At 44.6% G+C, this 17,521-nt stretch overlaps 1 protein-coding gene across 2 annotated transcripts in view; it reads right to left on the bottom strand.

Moving 5' to 3' along the window:
• Nucleotides 1-9,217: 9,217 nt before the first annotated feature.
• Nucleotides 9,218-17,521, bottom strand: part of RAI2 (retinoic acid induced 2) — a 45,103-nt gene continuing 36,799 nt past the window's right edge. The window contains exons 1-2 of one of the 2 annotated variants that reach the window (XM_062515137.1): nucleotides 11,591-12,108; nucleotides 9,218-11,455 (exon numbers count right to left, since the gene is read on the bottom strand). In XM_062515137.1, the coding sequence (XP_062371121.1) occupies nucleotides 10,085-11,455; nucleotides 11,591-11,893 (1,674 nt within the window). In that variant the 5' untranslated portion in view covers nucleotides 11,894-12,108 and the 3' untranslated portion in view covers nucleotides 9,218-10,084. Of the gene's footprint in view, nucleotides 12,109-17,521 lie in introns of those variants that run through there. The other variant, XM_062515136.1, reaches the window with a different exon arrangement.

Genomic DNA, 17,521 nt, shown 5'->3' with positions numbered 1-17,521 from the left:
TTCTCCAAGTTGCTTTTCTATCACTGTGGATTCATCTGTTTATCTGGTTCTGTAACTTCTGGTCATCTTGGAAGACAGTGCCATAACTCCTTAGTGCATCATGGGACTGTTGGAAATTAAAATACTGCTGCCAGAATCTCTAAAAATTATTTTTGCAGAACACCTATGCAATAGTGGAATTGAAAAAGGCTGGAGGGTAGATTGTGGCAGTAAACATTGTAGGACTTCTTCACACATGTATAGGAATGACAGTGAAAGACAGCAATATGATGTTACAAATGTTGGCTTGAAGGATGGAGCATCTTTCCCTTTTTTGTTGCTTTGGATAAAGACACACCTTTTTTTATTTCAAGTGGTAGACACAGGCACAAAGATGTTCATCTGATTACTCATTGTATTTGTAGAAACTCTTCTCCCTCTGCAGTCAGGGATATAATTTGCAAAAAGCGATGTTAACCTTCTCTGTAGCTCTTGACAGTTTTATGTGAGTCTGTAGATGTGATTATGTAAGCCCTGAACATGATACAAAAATTCTCAATTTGAGTATCTCAAGTATTTTTGTAGGGGAAAAATGAAGCCCTGGGAGGGGATGACTAAAATCTTGAACTTTTAACCTGATCAAATAAAAGTTTCTTTGTGCTTTTCTTTCCTTTAATTGAAGCTGAAATTCAGAGAATTGAAATATGGGTACACTGAGGCAAAGCTGGTATTCAGTATTTCAGCCTTTTCCATGTTCTGTGTAATGAGGTCCCCTGTCTCATTCAGCACAGTGGGCCCAAGTTTTCCCCAGTCTTCTTTTGTCAGCTATAGAATGTTGTCTATTTTAATGCAAGATCACGGAGAGAAACACACTTTAAAAGGGGATGATAGCAGTATTTTTTTTCTTTGATTGGCCAGCTAGTTACATAATAGAGTAAAATGAATGAAGAGGTGTGAACCTCTTCTAAGTAATGAGCATCTTCATCTTTTTGTCACTCTTTCTGCTGAGTTGAGGCTGTGTAGAGTTACACTGGCTTGGCTTGAAGAGGAAAAAAGAAAAAAGAGAAACCTTGAGACCAATTTCAGTCCTCCTCTCTATCTTTGTTACATGTAAAACCGTGGGAGTGAGTAAAAAATGCTTATTTGGAACTGCCTAAGAGTGATGCAGGGAGGCAGAAGCTGATTTCATGTCCATTTTAGTGGTGAAATGATAGCTGCTTTTTTCAAGCCTGATTATAATCTTTCATTCTGTAAAGATGACTAACTAGCCGATAATCCTGGGATTGTGTTCCCAAACTGTCAGTGTTCCTGGTGTTTCAAAGGTCATGCAGAGCCATTTTGAGACTTGTTAAAATCTGAACAGTCTGTTGTAAACTCACTGTGATGTGAGTCTGCAACTGCATCTATATATAACATTTTATATATCTTCTTAGTTTTTTTAGTATGGAAACTGCAGAGATAGGGTTGGGGGGGTAATTTAATTATGAAGTATTTTGCTACTTTGTTCTCTGATGGTTTGTTCTAAATAAATCTTCATTATTATGGCTGTGGTAGATGACAGAGTCCTGTGTGTACTTAAAACATGCCATTATGGTGATCCAGCGGGCTTTTAAGTTCGTTGCTTACATAATCATCCATCCCTGTCCTAGCAGATAATTTTGATTAGCTGTAATTTGTCCCATTTGAATCAGAATTAGCTTCCATCAGCTCCAGAATCTCCCAGTCCTGCTGTACATGCTGAGGAGTCCTGCACAAGCTGCTTCTCCTCATAGCTTTATGGACCACTGCTAGTTTTATTTCAGCTTTCATTATCTGCAGGGGAACTGTTTAGCGCTGATAGTGAAGGCTGCACACCTCTACTTCTTCTCTTTTTAAAATACATGAAGGCATTTTCATCCATAGAGATTCACTTTTCAGCATCCAAAATCAAAGGCCTTTCAGGACAAACAGCACAAGCAAACAGATGCCAGCACAAGGGGAAGGGTAGATTGCATCCCATGTTGTCTGAACAGACAAGCGTGAACAGATGTACAGCTTGAAGCTGGCAGAAACCCTCTCTGCCAATGGTTCTTTTCTAGTTGTGACAGCTGGAAGAAAACAAATATGCCACAAAACCACCATGACAATTGCCATTACCCTGTGTTGGCTGTCCCAGCTCTGAGGTCCAGAACTGGAAAGACAAAGACTCATCTACCCTTCCAGGCAGATGCTGAGGCAATTGACAAGGCAGTGGGAAAAAAACATAATGAATGGTGGTAGACCTTAGAAAGTCTGATGTTCAAATGCAAGAGGTCATGATTTTACTAAATTTTCCCTTTTTTGTATTTAGTTTTTTCAGTAGTTATGTAGGCTCTCTGTTACCCCAAGCAATTGGGCTAATGTTGTCCAGATTTCTAAGGGTGAGGTTTTCAAACAGGTCTGAACTCTTCCTCAACTTCCATCTCTCCAAACTAGTGCTGCAGAACAGGTGTTTCCTCTTACTGAAGCCCCTTTTGAGGGAAAGATCTTCCCATGTGTTTTTTACTCCTACATGTTATAAAAAGTAAGAAAGGACTCTGCAGCTTTTGCTTGCTTTATCTCTGATGTACCAGCTATTGCTACTGATTTCAGCCCTTGCCCTGGGCATGTACAGGGTACTCTGTTGTGAACAGATGCCTCTCACCTGCACAATGTTACTCCAGGTGTGATCTACTTTGGTGAAGAAGTGCTTTTCCTTTTAAGTGCCTGTGCTTACATGAGCAAAATAGCAGGGAGGGAGAAATTAATAAATAAATACTCAGTTTTAGTCTACCCTTGGTTTATGCTTGTACTTTAGGAGTGAGGTAGTAGATAGGTAATTTAATTATATTGGAACATAATTGCTTATTAGGTTCAGTGGGTAATGGGACAGGGACAAGTTTTGTTGGTTGGTTGGTTTTAGTTTGGGGTGGGGGTTTTTTGGCTTTTGGTGGGGTTTTCTTTGTTTGTCCTGTTCTTTTTTTTTTTTACCTGACTGCTATCAGCTGTATGTTTGTTTTCAAGAGGCCAGCTCAGCAAAAGAGAGCATATTAGTTTCATACATCTTTGCATTCACTGTAATATATTAATTGTAATTGCCTGGGTGGTGTTTGGCTACTGGAAATGAACAGGTTGGGGAAAGTTTAAATGTTTTGAAAGAAAACAGAAATGCAGGGCTGGGATGAGTGATTGGGTATGCTTGCAATAAACATGAGAAGGAAAATACATGAAGAATGAAGTAATGGAAAATTAGGAAGGAGAAAACCAGGTGGATATATCACGATAAACTGTTTCAGATTCACAGATGATTTGTGTCTTTGACTGATTGTGTTAAGCTGGAATTTTTAAGGGGAGAGTTAGGAATAATCATTTTGAACCCTATCAGGGATGTGAAGTCTTTTATCTTGACATGATTTTATCTGAAAACAAGGGATGAATCCTTGTAATTCCCAACCCAGTTTTTGGAACATGCACCCTCTGTCCTTAAATTGTTTCTTAGCTGCTGCTAACAACTCACTCCTGGTCTGGCTTTGAAAAATATCATACCAATTGAGGAGCCAAAACCTGGGAATACATGCTTGGGTTTGACTTGATATAAGTTCATTTATTGATATTGATAGTTGTCTAGACTCTTTCTCAATTTAGTCCATGGGAGTTGAGGGTATAAGTGATCTGACCAGATACCAATATCTGCTTTGCAGAGACTTCTTGACTCTGTTGGAATCTTGAAGCCTCTAATAGACTCTATTGGTTTTATTAACCAGTTTCTATCATGGGAGTCTAATATCTATTTCAGCTCTAGCACGAGCTAATTCCCCACTTAAAGTGCTCTTCATTGCAAGTAAACTGGGACAACCCTCTTACTCAAGTCCTTTGTTGGGAGACCTAGTTGGCACTGAGAAGCAAATGTTCAGGTGCACATTACAGTAACCAAGCAATGTTGGCCAGGTCTCATGTTCTACCAGACAAGAGGTCTGGCTTTAAAGTCAAGATGTTCAGAATATCTAGCCAAAGTTCTATCCACAGAGAATATTTGTGCTTTCTTAGATCTTAGCTGTTGAACAGAATGCTGTGGCAAGAAGCAGACAGCAAGCACTTAAATATTATGTTGGTGTTTTCTAACCCCACTCTTAGCCCTGTGTACACAAATACAGGTGGCTCTAGCTGAGTGTGGCATATGCATAATTGGGCTTTGAGTGTGGTGGCTTTGTGCCATCATGGCTGAGCTGTGGAGGGTCTCTGAAGGGTAGGTACATGCTCTCTTATGCTGGACTGTGCTCGGTGGACCAAGCTTTCAACATACTTGTTTTGAAACATTTGTTTAAAAAAATAGAAAAAGAAATCCACTTGTTACCTTAATAACTTTGAATGCAGGTAGGTTGGGTTTAGGGTTTTTTCCCTCAGTAAGTGAGAAATCACTTGTGTATCAGAAACTTCAAAAATCAATAGCTTTCCTAATGCTTATTGGTGGTAATTTTATGGGTTTTCTTTGGAAGAGTAACCTCCACAAGGAAGGATATTGTTTTGTGTTCAGTGGCCTGCCCTTGGTCTGTGACATGCCAGTCTAGGACAAATCATTGCCTAACTTTGTCCCTAAGCAAAGAAAGATGGGAACTCCGTTGATGAGGATGTGGTGGGAAGGATGATACTGAAACAATGCAAAAAATGTGGCCATTTTGAAACAGCTGTGGCCTAAGGAACATTAGTAATCCCAGGAGCAAGGCGGGGGACACAGGGTGATGCAGGGATGCAATCTGTCTGCTACCAGCGTTTCACTGGAAACACACTTCCAAACAGTGAAAAAGTGATGTTCCACATGGAAAAAAGTAAAAATAGTCCTTTATTCCAGATATTTGATTAGGTTGTACCCTGCTGTTTACTCTTTTAATTTTCATATCTTAGTTTGGAAGAATCCTAGTAATTTCAGTACTGGGATTTTATGGTATTATTCTAAGAGAGCTTGGGGTATATGGGCACAAAGCAGTACTAAATATTTTAGCGATTAGTAATATTTCTACTCAAACATGAAGAAATGTTTCAGATGGCTCAACAACAGAACAAATTTTCCCAACAGGATTGCAATACCATGATTTTAACAACTGTGGAAAATATGTTTTCCACACTAAAATTAGGGGATTTGCTTGTGCGTGTAGGACTGACTCAGAGTACTCTGAATTGAAAACTTCAGCATTAAGGGTATGTAGTGTAGTCTAAAAAAAATGCAACTTTAAATAGGAAGAGGAGGAAGCATTGGGAAAAAAGTGAAAGGTGAGTGAAATAAGAAAATTGCACAAATTAACATTATTAATGTCACCGTGTCAGGCTGTCTGCCTTTGGGAAGGCAGGAACAGATCCCAGAGGAAAAAAAGGTCCTTGACTGAGCCCTTCAACATGTTTTTATAAACTTGAGCACAAAAAGAAACTAAAACATCTGGCACCAGAATATTATGCAATGTTGTTTTATGCTGTTTTCATTGTCTAATATTTTTCATGAGAACTGTTAACAAGTCACTTACTGTTGTCAGATCACAATCCCAAGTTGCCTCTGTACAAGTGAAGGGGCATAGACTTCTGATTGACTCCCTTCCATGCTCAGTGGCCACTTCTGTGCCAAATGGTTCCCCCTGAAACCTTTCATGTGCAAATGTGTGAAGCTGATCTTTGAGCCCCTATGGGTCAAACCTCTGCATGGATGTTCAAGGTGGTGTAATCATCCCAGTCCTCTGGGAGGCCTGAGAAGAAAATGGGTAGGAGTGGTTAAAAAAGTGAGCACTGAACATGAGACATCGTGGCATATCAGTTTTATAGCAAATAGGAGCATGGGTGCTAGGAGAGTATAGGTAAGGCAAAAACAGCTACCTCTGCTCTTCTGTTTCCCTTTGCATTTCTTCTGGGATGGTTTTGCTGACCCTTTTCCCTGTTCCCTGCTGTCAGGCCAGGAGCATGAGTGGGAGGTTACACTGTCTTGTGTGCTCTGCACGCGTGGTTTAATGTATGGTCTCCCCCAGCCCTCACTTTTTGGCTGCCTTCAGCCCAAGAAAGCGTTGCCCTCCCTGGATTCAGTGCCTGCCTTTCTCCTCACTCTCCAGTGGCCCGAGCTGTGTCTTTGAAGCTGACACCTTTCTTTTCTCTCTGTCAGCAGCTAACTGCCGAAGGCCATAATTTTGCTTCTCCCTTTCATTCTCTGTCTGGCTGCTTGCTAACGTCAATAAAGATGCAGTGCTAACAGACTTGGATCTTGTCTCAACTTCCATTTCTGCTTTCCTCTCCCTATTCTCCACCTTTTCCTTGCACTTACTGTTGTCTGTGTCTTATCTGACTGCTTGGTGTTCTCTCAACCCAGAAACTGCCCAGTCCAGATAAGTTCCCTGTCTGAGAAGCTGCTCATCCTTCTTTTGGATTAATTTGGTTAACAGCTAACTGCACATGTGGAAGCCTTAGGTGTGCACCCGTGGTCCTGGAGCTTTGCTTTGGGCAGCATAAGGGAAAGGCTGTCCTGGGTAGGAAAGCTGGTACATCCGAGCATTCCTGACCCCAAGGCTGCCCTGTCCCGTGGTCTTCATCTGAGATGTGCAGTCCTTCTGCCTGCCTTGGATTTAGTTTCTGCGTTTCTGCAAAGGCCCCTGCCTGACAGGCAAGAGAGAGAGGGAAAGGTAACATGACCCCACAACTTTCTACCCTCTCACTCACCCCCTAATAAGACCCCACACCCAAAGCCCAAGTCACATGGGACTGGAGCCAACAAGGGGTGCCCTTCAGAGCACGGCTCCTCTTTCCCTCTTGCATAAACTCATCATTGTAAAATGTCTTCCTCCTACCATTACAGCTTAATGACTTTCCCTTCAACTTCACTAGAGGTATTAATGTCTCCATTAACAGTCACCAGAAATGGAAGCTCCGTAAATCATGAGTGCAGCTCCGCATCCTTCTCCTCATACAGAATTTTCAGAAGCAGTTAAAAATGTAGCCCTGTAGAAAATTAATGGCCCAATATACAAAATCTGTAATTGCTGCTAAAGGCAAGGAAGAGGATGTGAAAGTGCTCAATCTTGGTGTAATTAAGTATTTTGTTCTGTGGCTGCTTCTCCCCCGTGCTAATGGGATGTAGGACTTGTGCTTCACACCATGAGGGTGGTGGGAGACAAATAGTCCCTACTTAGCATCATTTGCCCAACAGAGTGCAGCAGCAGGAGAGGTGCCAGTGTGTCGATCCTCTTCCCAAGGCACAGCCTTGAAGCCTGGGGTTGCATGAAATGGCAGCAGGGTAAGGGAGTGCAAGCTGCCCTAAGCCTTCCTGGGAAAGTGCTGTTGAGAATAGTCCCCCTTCTCCTGCAGTTTGAACAGTGGAAAAGCCAGGCAGTGGGTGAGCCCAGTCTGCTCTGCTGATCCATTTCCACAGGAGTGGCTCCAGCCAGTGTCACAGGCTCTGGGGATGCTGGTGGCAATTGCCAGTGCCAGAGGGCCTGCCAGTTCTGGCCCTGTAAAGCTGGGGAGGTTGTCCTGGTGTGGCAGAGAGGGATGTTAGGATAATTGGAGTCTGCTCTGGTTTTCCTCAGCCCTGCTTCAGAAGGAAGAGGTTGCAGCTACTCCTCCAAGAGACTGGGGCAAGATGCAGCCACATGGCTGCTGGTCTGGTCTACTGTTACAACCAGTACCAGTTGGCTTTAAACTCAATTTGTTATCCCCAGGCATTGGGTGTTTTGACAGTGCTTGTATGGGTTTGTAATGTCATAAAGCTGATTTAGCCTAATTTGTTGTCAGGGTTTCTGGAGCCTGTGGTCTAAATTCAGTTAAACCAGACCTCTCTGTGTGCAGTGGGCTGGGAGGTACCCTCAGCATTGATGCTCCCAGTAAAGACCTCTGAAGGAGAGGAGGGAAAAGCTGAGCACCTGCATCCAGTGCCACCAACAGGCTCTACTTGTCCCAGCTATCCTGTGGTGTGGCCAGGAAGAGGGGAAGCAGTGGATGGATGCCCTCTCTGCCTGCTCAGGATGCTGTGGGGAATGACTCACACAAGGATGGCAAGGATTGGGGCAGTTGGTGCAGCAGATGCCACCACCAGTGTGAAACACTTCTTAAGGAAAAAAAAAAAAACAAAACAACAACCACTTTTGAACTCGCTTCTGTCAACTAAAGAATAAAAATGACAGCAGACAATTTGGTGCCTGCCTTATTTTACTCTGGTATAGCCCGGGGGAAAAATTCACATTTTCAGAAGGTTTTTCAACACTCTAGAATGAGCAGGCTGAAATAGAAAGGGACAGTGACAACTGGGATGGTCATCCCAAGGGACACTGAAATCCTCAGTCTCTGCACTGCAATAAAGAGATGACATATTTCATTAGCAGTTTCTTGGAAGAAAAACAAAGTAGCTGAGTATATTCAATTAAGAAAAAAAGATACTTAAAAAAATACAGTCAGATGACTAAACATTAATGAATCCATCAACACTTTATGCTTTCCCAAACGTTGTCAGTTCTGCCACCTCAGGGAAAAATAAAAGGCTTTAAAATACTTAAAAAGCAAGAATTTGACAGAACTGATGCTATGCCTATGAGAAAATTTTCCATTTTTGTATTAAGCAAGAAGAGAAACATCATGCCCTTCCTAGCCTCACAGTGCAGATTCATTTTCCAGATACTGGTGTCTGCTGCTATCAAAACTTGCAGCAGATTTTGGCATGACACTGGTGCCTATGGGTGTGAGTAGACTTGAGACACTGAAGCTGCTCCTTTGAGCAACTTCTCATTGTAGGAACAAGTTTAAAAACCTTCCCAAAGCTGTCCAGGAAAAGTCTTAGAAGTAGATTGGCTACAGCTGGGCAAAGGCAGGCACAGCTACCATGTGATGGCATCTAGCTGATGGCTTTACAATGGCTTTTTTTCCTTAGGCAGCCCTGGTGCACTGCCAGGAATGTGTAATTTGAAATTTTAACAAAAGTTTTCTATAGTCACAAAAAGGCAGTGCCCACCAAAAAGTGTCCTCCTGGTCTCACATTTTGTCCGTCCATCAGGATCTGTTTTTACCAGTGAGCTGTGTGAACTTCAAAGCTGACAGACAGTAATTCACCTCCAGCTCGTTTCCACAGACAAGTGCAAAACTGTAACCTAGCACAACTTTTATTTTAATTGTACATTCACATTTCTCCATTGACATCAGTGGCTTTGTACACGCTGAGTGATAAAATGACACAGCTCTGCTCTTTTACGTGCATTGATTTCAGCCATCAAACGTAGAAAACTAACAACAAACAAGTTCTCCGTATAGCTGTAGTCAGGCTGGGAAAAAAATATGTGATCCTTTTTTCCCCTCCTACCCCTGGGCAATTGAATTCCCCTGACTTTTAGGCTTTTCTATTTTAAATGACTGGTAACATTACTTAAGATGGTTTGCAATGGGTCTCTCACAGTGAACCTGTCTAAGGTGTGCACAAGGCTGTAGCACTCACTCTCACTTCTCTGGTAGCTCATTTGGGTGCATTGTTAGCAGCTGTTGTGAAATGCTCTTTGACACTGCTGTGGGACGAGATAATTTTTCTTAGACTGCTTTTTTTTTAACATTTTACGCTCATCACAAGTCAGTTGTGGCGCTTTACAGCTTAACAGACTTTTTTGCACGACCTTCTGTGTAGACTGAGAGTGATTCAGAAATGAGAAAAGAATGCCGCAACCAATTAGCACGTACAAACATTTATTTTGAAATTTCCATTCCGACTGTTATGAAGAGTTACATCATCAAAGCACTTTATGGCAGTGAAAATAGCTCTTACCCCTCTGACTCATCCATTACTCCATTAAAGCTGCAAAATGTGCAATCTGCTTGAAAAATAGGTTGCTTTTTATTCAGTTTCCCGTGAAAAGTCAAAATTTGGTAACCAAAAAAACCCTCAAAACAAACAAACAAACCAAAAAAAAAAAAAACCAAAAAATACCCCAAACCAAACCAACCCAGCTTATAGGGACTGTACATCCAATCCTCTCCCTCTTCCCCCAAAAATAACTTACAAAGATAGTTTAAAGTTTTAAATGAGTTTAAAACCGAGTGCATCTTTTTTATTATTTTTTTTTCTTCTTCTCATAATAATCTTAAAATTCTAAAAACCCATAATTTACTTTCTTGGAAAAAAGGCAGCCAGCCGTTGCTTCTTGATTGGAAGAATATGTATCTCCGGCGAGTTCATTTTCTTTAGCTTTACGCTCCTGTTTTTGACGGGTTTCCTGAGGGCCTCGGCGCTGTCCCGGGGCTCGGGCGGGCTCTTCACATCGTAGCACTGCAGCACCGAGTCCTGGGGCAGGTCCCTTTTGAAGGAAAAGTTTTTGGTGGAGACCCCCGACAGGCCCTTGATCTTGCCGCAGAAGATGGTGGGCACGGCATCCTTGACGGAGACGATGACTTTGGCCGTCTGCGAGGTGCTGACGATCTCGATGTTGTTGCCGGCCTTGGGCTCGCAGCCCGCCCTGCCCGCCTGTTCCACCAGCCACTTCTGCGGCTGCCGCAGCAGCTCGGCCGCGCCGCCCGCGGCCCTGCCCTCCGCCTTGCCCGCCGCCTCCGGGGGCTTGCAGGGGGCGAAGGGGGCGGCTGGCCCCGGGAGCTTGTCCGGCGCGGGGTGGGCACCGACCTCGGCGGGGGCGGCGGGGCCGGGCCCGGCCGCCTCCCCGTGCGGCGCCCCCGGCTTGCGGCAGGAGGCGAGGGACAGGTCCAGCGCTCCGTCCTCGGGAGGCGGCGGCGGCGGCGCCGGCGCGGCCTCGCTGGCCCGAAGCGCGGGCGGCCCTTTCATGGAGAGGTCCAGCGCCTCGTTCTCGCCGCCCATCTTGATGACAGTGTGACGGCTCAGCTGGGGAAACTCCCGTGGGTGGAGGAGTTCGAAGGGCTTCGTCTCCTCCTTCTCCAGGGGTGTCTGGGTGCCCTTGCAGGAGTGGGGGGTGAAGAGTGGCGGCTTGGGTGGGTCAGGGGCCGCCTTGGCCTCGGCGCCGTGGGGCACAGGGATGGGGACAGGGATGGGGATGGGAATGGGGACGGGCAGGGGCACGATGACGGGGTAGGGCACCAGCAGCGTAGCAGGCGGCACCAGCGGGGACAGGGGCGAGCTGAAGGCCTGGGGTGGGAGGGTGGCGTAGTCGGGGGTCGGCTGACAGGGGGCTGAGCCCAGGGCGCCCTGTGAGGGAAACAGGTCCTGAAGGACGGCGGCGAATCCCGGCGTCTGAAAGACCGGCGGCAGGACGGGCTCCTGCGCTTGGCCGGAGGGCTTGGGGTCCAGGAGCTGGGGCTGCCCAACGGGGGTGGCGGTGCCGGGGAAGAGGCCGGCGTGCAGGGGGCTGGCGGGGCAGGCAGCCCCCGGGGGCAGCACCAGGGGCGAGTTCAGGTGCTGGAAGACGTGCTGCTCCAGGAGGACGGGCAGCGGGACGGGCCCTTGGGTGGTCATCACGTAGGGGGTGGCAGCATTGGTGGCCGGCATCTGCGGGGCTGCGCTGCCGGCGACCTGCAGGTGGATGGGCAGGACCACGGGGCTGTCCCCCAGGCAGATGGGCTGCAGCACGGTGGCAGCCACCTTCAGGGCCACCCCGCTCTGCGACTCGGCCGGTGGCGTCAGGATGGAGGGCGCAGGGACTGTCACCAGCGGGGAAAGGGCTTTCTTCATCAGGTCGGCCGAGTTGATGTTCCACGCCTCTGCTGTGATCAGCTGGGCCACCCCATTTTCCAGCTTGTTGTTGGCCATCGCCGAGGGTGAGTTGGTGACATCCATAGGCAGGTTTGGGGCATCTTTGTACAGCTCCTCCATGTCGCAGGGCTTCTTGGGCTCTGCCAGCACCACCTCTACATCGCTGTCAGCGGGACCCGCGGCGGCTCCACGCTGCCAGGAGCATGAGCACCGACATAATTTGGCCTGCAAGCCAGAAACATATTTTAGGCACCACATAAATCTCTTCCCTAAAATAATATTTGAAATTGCCTTTAAAGACCCTGTCACCAAAGAAAAGCCATTAAACGTTTCCACACTTCAAGCTAACGGCTCCATAATACAGTGTACTATATATACAGAGATGCTGGATATACATACAGCCATGAGTGCTGTGCAAAACATTTTGAGGAACATACATTTAGCTGTAAATACGGCCTTAAAGGACTGCCTGCAGCCAAAAAGCCCTCTCAGTACACTGCCTGAAACAAGGACTCAGGATGCCCATTCCACAGTGTTAAAGCTTCACATCATGACAATGCACATCAGAGCTGTGTGACAGCATGTTGTTTTCACTCAACAGAAGGCCCAAAACAAAACAATCCTAAAAATATTGCAGCCACTGTTGAAGGGTGCTTCATTCCCCTTCAATACTTGTCCATTTTTCATCCCAAAAAGGGCTGTGTGCAGGATCAGAAAGAAGCATGGTAAAGCAAAACCAATCTAAACCCCAGTGTTCACCCTGCCACAGAGCTAGCCAGAGACAGTAATGTGAACCAGGCACTTGATTCATTAAAGACTTGGGGAAAAAAAATCAAAACAACTTAAAATCCATTTTGACAGCCCAGCTCTTTATATCAACCAAGCAAATGGCAATTAAAAATGGGCAGGGATGGTTTTTGTTCATGATCTAAAGATCAACACTTCCTTCCCCTGGGGGAAAAAATCCCAAAAAATCAGCAAATTAATGGCACTATTCATCCATTTATTTAGAAGGATAAATAATTTCTGCCCTGTGAGCTGCTGCCAGCAGACTTCTGCTGATACCTGCCTGGTGCTGCCCATACTGTTCCTGAAGTGTGAAGAGAATCCTGCTGTAGTAATAATCACCATGGAAACTTGTCCAGTTTCAACTGTGTTACCATGGGAAAGCACCAGCACACCCCAAATGGAGATTTTTCACCAGCACACAGCTTAATCCTGCTCACTCTGTGAGCAAATGATGTGCCATCACCACTGCCTGGCTACCCAGGCCCATGGGAGCAAGGCACTTCCCCATGTCTGGCAGGCACACTGGTACTGGGATGACAGGATATTACAGGGAGGGCAGCACCACTCTGAAACTGAAATTGTCTGGGTGAAGGGTCCCAGCTTGGGGATATGCCTGAGTCTATGAGCATGTAAAGAAATCCTTGGCTCTGGTGCTTGCAGAAATTATTTGCTGGCCCAGATGTTTATAAGATCAACAAACCTGCAAAGAGGTCAAGAAAAATGGGAAAAAAACCAAAAGCCCACAAACACAGGCTAAAAATTGTCCAAGGCAAGGAAGTGGGAAATCTACTAAATCTCTCTTGAGACCTGTAAATCCTTGGATTTGGCAGTGAGATACTCTGGTGAGCACAGGAATACCTACAGAAATTCCAGGAGTTGATAAAGAGGCTGGTTGGGTGAAATGCTAATAATTTATCAGGCACATTTGAGTTCTAAAAATTGTTTTTGAAAGTAAACACAAGTCATTTATTTTCCCCTGCTGCTGCTGGCTTAAGGAGAACAATTCTGGATTTTTCTCATCCCATGAAATGTTCTGCAGAAAAGATTCACAAATACAGGGTTGTGGGGGATTTTTTTTTGGGGGGGGGGGGTTGGTTTGTTGTTTTGTTTTTTTTTTCCCATTGGTTTCCTTTTTTCCAGCTTTGGCTGAGACAGATTACAGGAAGTCAGAGATGCCCAAGTGCTGAAAACAGGAGCAAAAATCAAATTCTTTATTTAGAAAGTGACAAAGTCAGTAAGAAAACCACTGGGCCAGTGTTTAAAAAAAAAAGAGTAATTGTTTATAAAAATAAAGACTATGAGGAGACAGTTCAGCAGATTAAATTGAAAAAAAATAGACATTGTCATTTCTGTTAAGGAATTAAAAAGCCACTTTCTACTGCTCTTGCATAATCTCTCCCTCCCTGTTTTTCAAATGACCATTTTGGTGTCTGCAGTGCACACCAGTATCTTTGCTCCTCCAGCTGCTGCAGCACAGCTGAGGGTTTTGCACATGACACTGCCTCTCCCCAAGGTTTCTGTTTGCTTGAGAAGTGTGAGATTGTGGTGTTTTCATAGAGAATTAATGATCTGGTGGGGACTGGAAATAACCCCCTGTTCCTCTGGCAAACCCATTAAACACTGAGAAACAGAAGAATTAAGATGAAAATTATGCTGTGTAAGAGACTTGAGGGATTAGCATGCTGTAGGAATCCATGGAGAAAGAGACAGATCACCGCTGAAGATGAAAGTATAAAACATAATAAAATTCCCCCATTGCTGCTGTAAAAGGCAGCAGGGCTGGAGGAAGAGGAAATACCGAGATGAGGGGAAGAAGAGCTCATCTATCACCCTCAGAAACCATGGAGAAAAGCCTGTAAGTTTGGCTGTTTTTTCAAAGCACAGTCAAATACTGTTTTCCACACTGAATCCTATATGTGCCTGGGATCTGTAAATATACATTGTTGGGAACCAGGTCACTGCCTCTGGGAAGGTCCCACTGTGTCAGGGGAAGGAGACAAGAAAGGTGAGGTGCAGTCCTTGAACCCAGGTTTATGGGTTTGGGGTGGGTTTTTCCCCCCTCACCTTTCCTGTGTAGAAGTGTATCTTTCTGTACTTTCAGTACACCTGCTTCTTGAACATGTCATCACTACAGAAAAAAAAATTAACATATATAAAAATATATATGTATATACGTACTTAAAATTATTTCCTGATCCTGCCTACAGCCTGCAGTTTGGCAGTAGCTGGCTGCCAGGTACAGTGGAGTCCAGCACAACTTGATCCTGCTCCCTGTAAAGCTATTTTTAGTTTCATTTGGGAGGGAATCCCAGGGCTGCTAAACACGTGTTAGACTAAAAATCTTTTATCAAGGTCAGTAAGTAGGCGGAGAGAAAAGGATCCAAGTCCCCAAGCCTCACATGAAGAAACTTTGAAGGTCTGAGATCAAGAGAAAGACTGAAGTTGTCCAAAAGTGTTTTGTAGTTCCTGCACTCCTTTTTTATATACTACATAGCATAAAGTACAAAACCCTTAATCCTCATGGAAGTGACTGAAACAAAAATAAGTTTTCAGTAAGTTTCAATATTTATTCATATGCATACCAATTAATAGTGATTGTTATATTATACTTCTGTAATAGAAAATCAGCCTGAAGCATGTACTGGGGTTTGGGGTTCTTTTGGGGGTCTTTTAAAAGTGCTGCTTCATTACACATAAAATATTCAGTTGCCCAGCTTTTAAAATAAGTTTCATGTATGTAATATATATAAAAGAAGGTAATGTAGTCTCGAGGAAGTGCCTTAAGTTTCCTCTGCCTGTCATACCTCAGTCCTGGACAATCAATTTCACTTTCTGTACTTATCTGTTTTATACTTAATTTGCTGTTTGTTTTAACTGAAAAGAAGCTTGAAACACTGAAACAAGCCCTACTGTAAATAACCCGAGCTTTCCCATCAGGGTGCTGATAAGAGCAAAGTTCATGGCACTATGCAATGATGTGTGTGACTGTACAGGAAATGGTATCTTAGCTATACACAAATGCTTTGAAAGGGTAGTGGTAACTCCAGCTTATTTCTTTTATCTCCTGCTGATGGCTGTGCAACAGACTTCTGTCAGTGCTGCTGTGTGCCTTCCTGTGGGGCTGCAGCACAGCTCTCCCTGTGCTCTGCCTGCTCGTGTGTACCATGGCTTGTACCTCATGTCTACACAGAACTCAAATTATACTGTGCACACTATGGGAAAGGATTAGATGCTCCCTTTGTGGGATGCCTGGCTCAGTATCTCCTGGAAAAATAGACCTTCCCTTGAGGATAAACACGATAACAAACAGAAAATTAACAATCTTGACTTAATGGAGGTGCTTGGGGACAAAGATACGGTTGGATATGGACTTCAGTGTTTTCCCAAAACTCGCTGCTTGATGTCACTGATCCAACCAACTACAAATCATCTTCCATGCTACAAATTTTGGTCTCTATAGTTTCAGCCATACAAAAAGGCTTTAGCATATTATTATTATTTGTGTTTTGTTGCTAAAATAGAAAAAAATGTATTTGAATAAAGTGAGCTTTTGTATACCAAATACACAGAACTATTACTACACAACACACAGGTGGGCTTTCCCACATGTGCAACCCACAAGTGATTTCAGCAGCATTTGCCTCTCACATTTCCCACTGATTCACCTTTTCATTCAGGCACCTGGGACTGAGAATACTGGCTGCCCCAGGATCTTCAAGCACCAAAGGGCAAAGGAGTAATCAACTCACAGTGGTGGTGAGCTTGGCTTTCCCCAGTGTTGCGCCATTTGTGGTGCTATTTTTGATACACCACACACATCAGTTGAGTGCCAAGGCACCATGAAGGCCAGTGGGGACTGTCCCCCTTCTGTTTGCAGACGGGCTGATGGTGAACACCTCCAAGGTATGCGGTAGGCAGAGCAGAGGAAGATATTTCCTAAGGTGAGCTGGCTTTCGCCCTCTTGCCAGCTCACAGCTGGACCTCAAATAGTCCCACTGCCTCTGAAAAAGGGGCTCAATGACCACTGCTTGGTCATCACAAAAAGGGAATCACTGGGCATGCGCTTCTCTGTCTCCTTTAAGGGGCACCAGGGAAACTCCCAGTTCAGCTCTGCCCTCTTCTGCCTCAGTCCCTTGACTCAAACATCTAACAACTAACTCGTGTTAAGATTTAGGAGGTACCATTCAAAATCAATTGAGGGCAATAAGATTTAGGAGGTACCATTCAAAATCAATTGAGGGCAATGAGAGAAAGGCATTGAAAAGATGGGCAGGATTCACACTCTGGCACCAGCCAGAGAGAGAAAGGGGAACTACACCAGGGTGTCACTGCCAGTATGGAAGTTACCCCCATGGCCTTTGCTGCCCATCCCTCCGCACATCTCCTGTTCACCATGGACATATGCACTGCCTCATGGTATACTTCTTACTCTATGGAAGCTACATTGTGGAAAATGAGCTGCATGTGCCAAGGAGCAGTTAAAATGAGCACCTCATCAGATAACTTCCAAAGATGCTAGACAAATAAAGCTCCAATGCAAATCATGCAACAGGTTTATTTTCCACTGCTGCATTTGTGGATCCTTTCAAGAAGCAAAGCTATTTGTGTCAAGGCTCCCATCCAAGCTGTTAAGCCCTGGGGAAACAAGAGAGAAAGGAAATCATTACAGCAGTGCAGAACAACAGCTTATAGATGGGACATGGACAATATGTATACCCTGCTTCAGCACACAGCATGATCGTTCTCAAATGCAGCAGCTTAAGTGATGGTACTTCAGTCTTTTAAATAGTACAGTTGAATAAATACCACGGCCTCTGCCTATTGCACAGGCTAATCGCCTGCAAAGAGCACGTTAGAGTCATATATTTGCTAGTTATATTGCTGTTGTCAACAATTTGTAGTTAGCAATCCATTCTGGGGAGAAGAGAACTCACTTTTTTCTCATTTAAAAACAAATCAGCACAATTGAAAAAAAAAATCCTGTCACGGGCCTGAAACCAGTCCCTTCACTCCCAAGGGCAATATATACAAGACAGACAATAAATGCTGTGGAAGGAATAGAACATTTTCCTGACAAATTTCAACCTGTAGTAAATT

The sequence above is a fragment of the Cinclus cinclus genome, chromosome 2 (genome assembly GCF_963662255.1).
Source record: "Cinclus cinclus chromosome 2, bCinCin1.1, whole genome shotgun sequence".
NCBI lineage: Eukaryota > Metazoa > Chordata > Aves > Passeriformes > Cinclidae > Cinclus > Cinclus cinclus.
The sequence above is the reverse complement of the archived record's forward strand: the minus strand, read 5'-3'. Positions and strand labels throughout refer to the sequence as shown.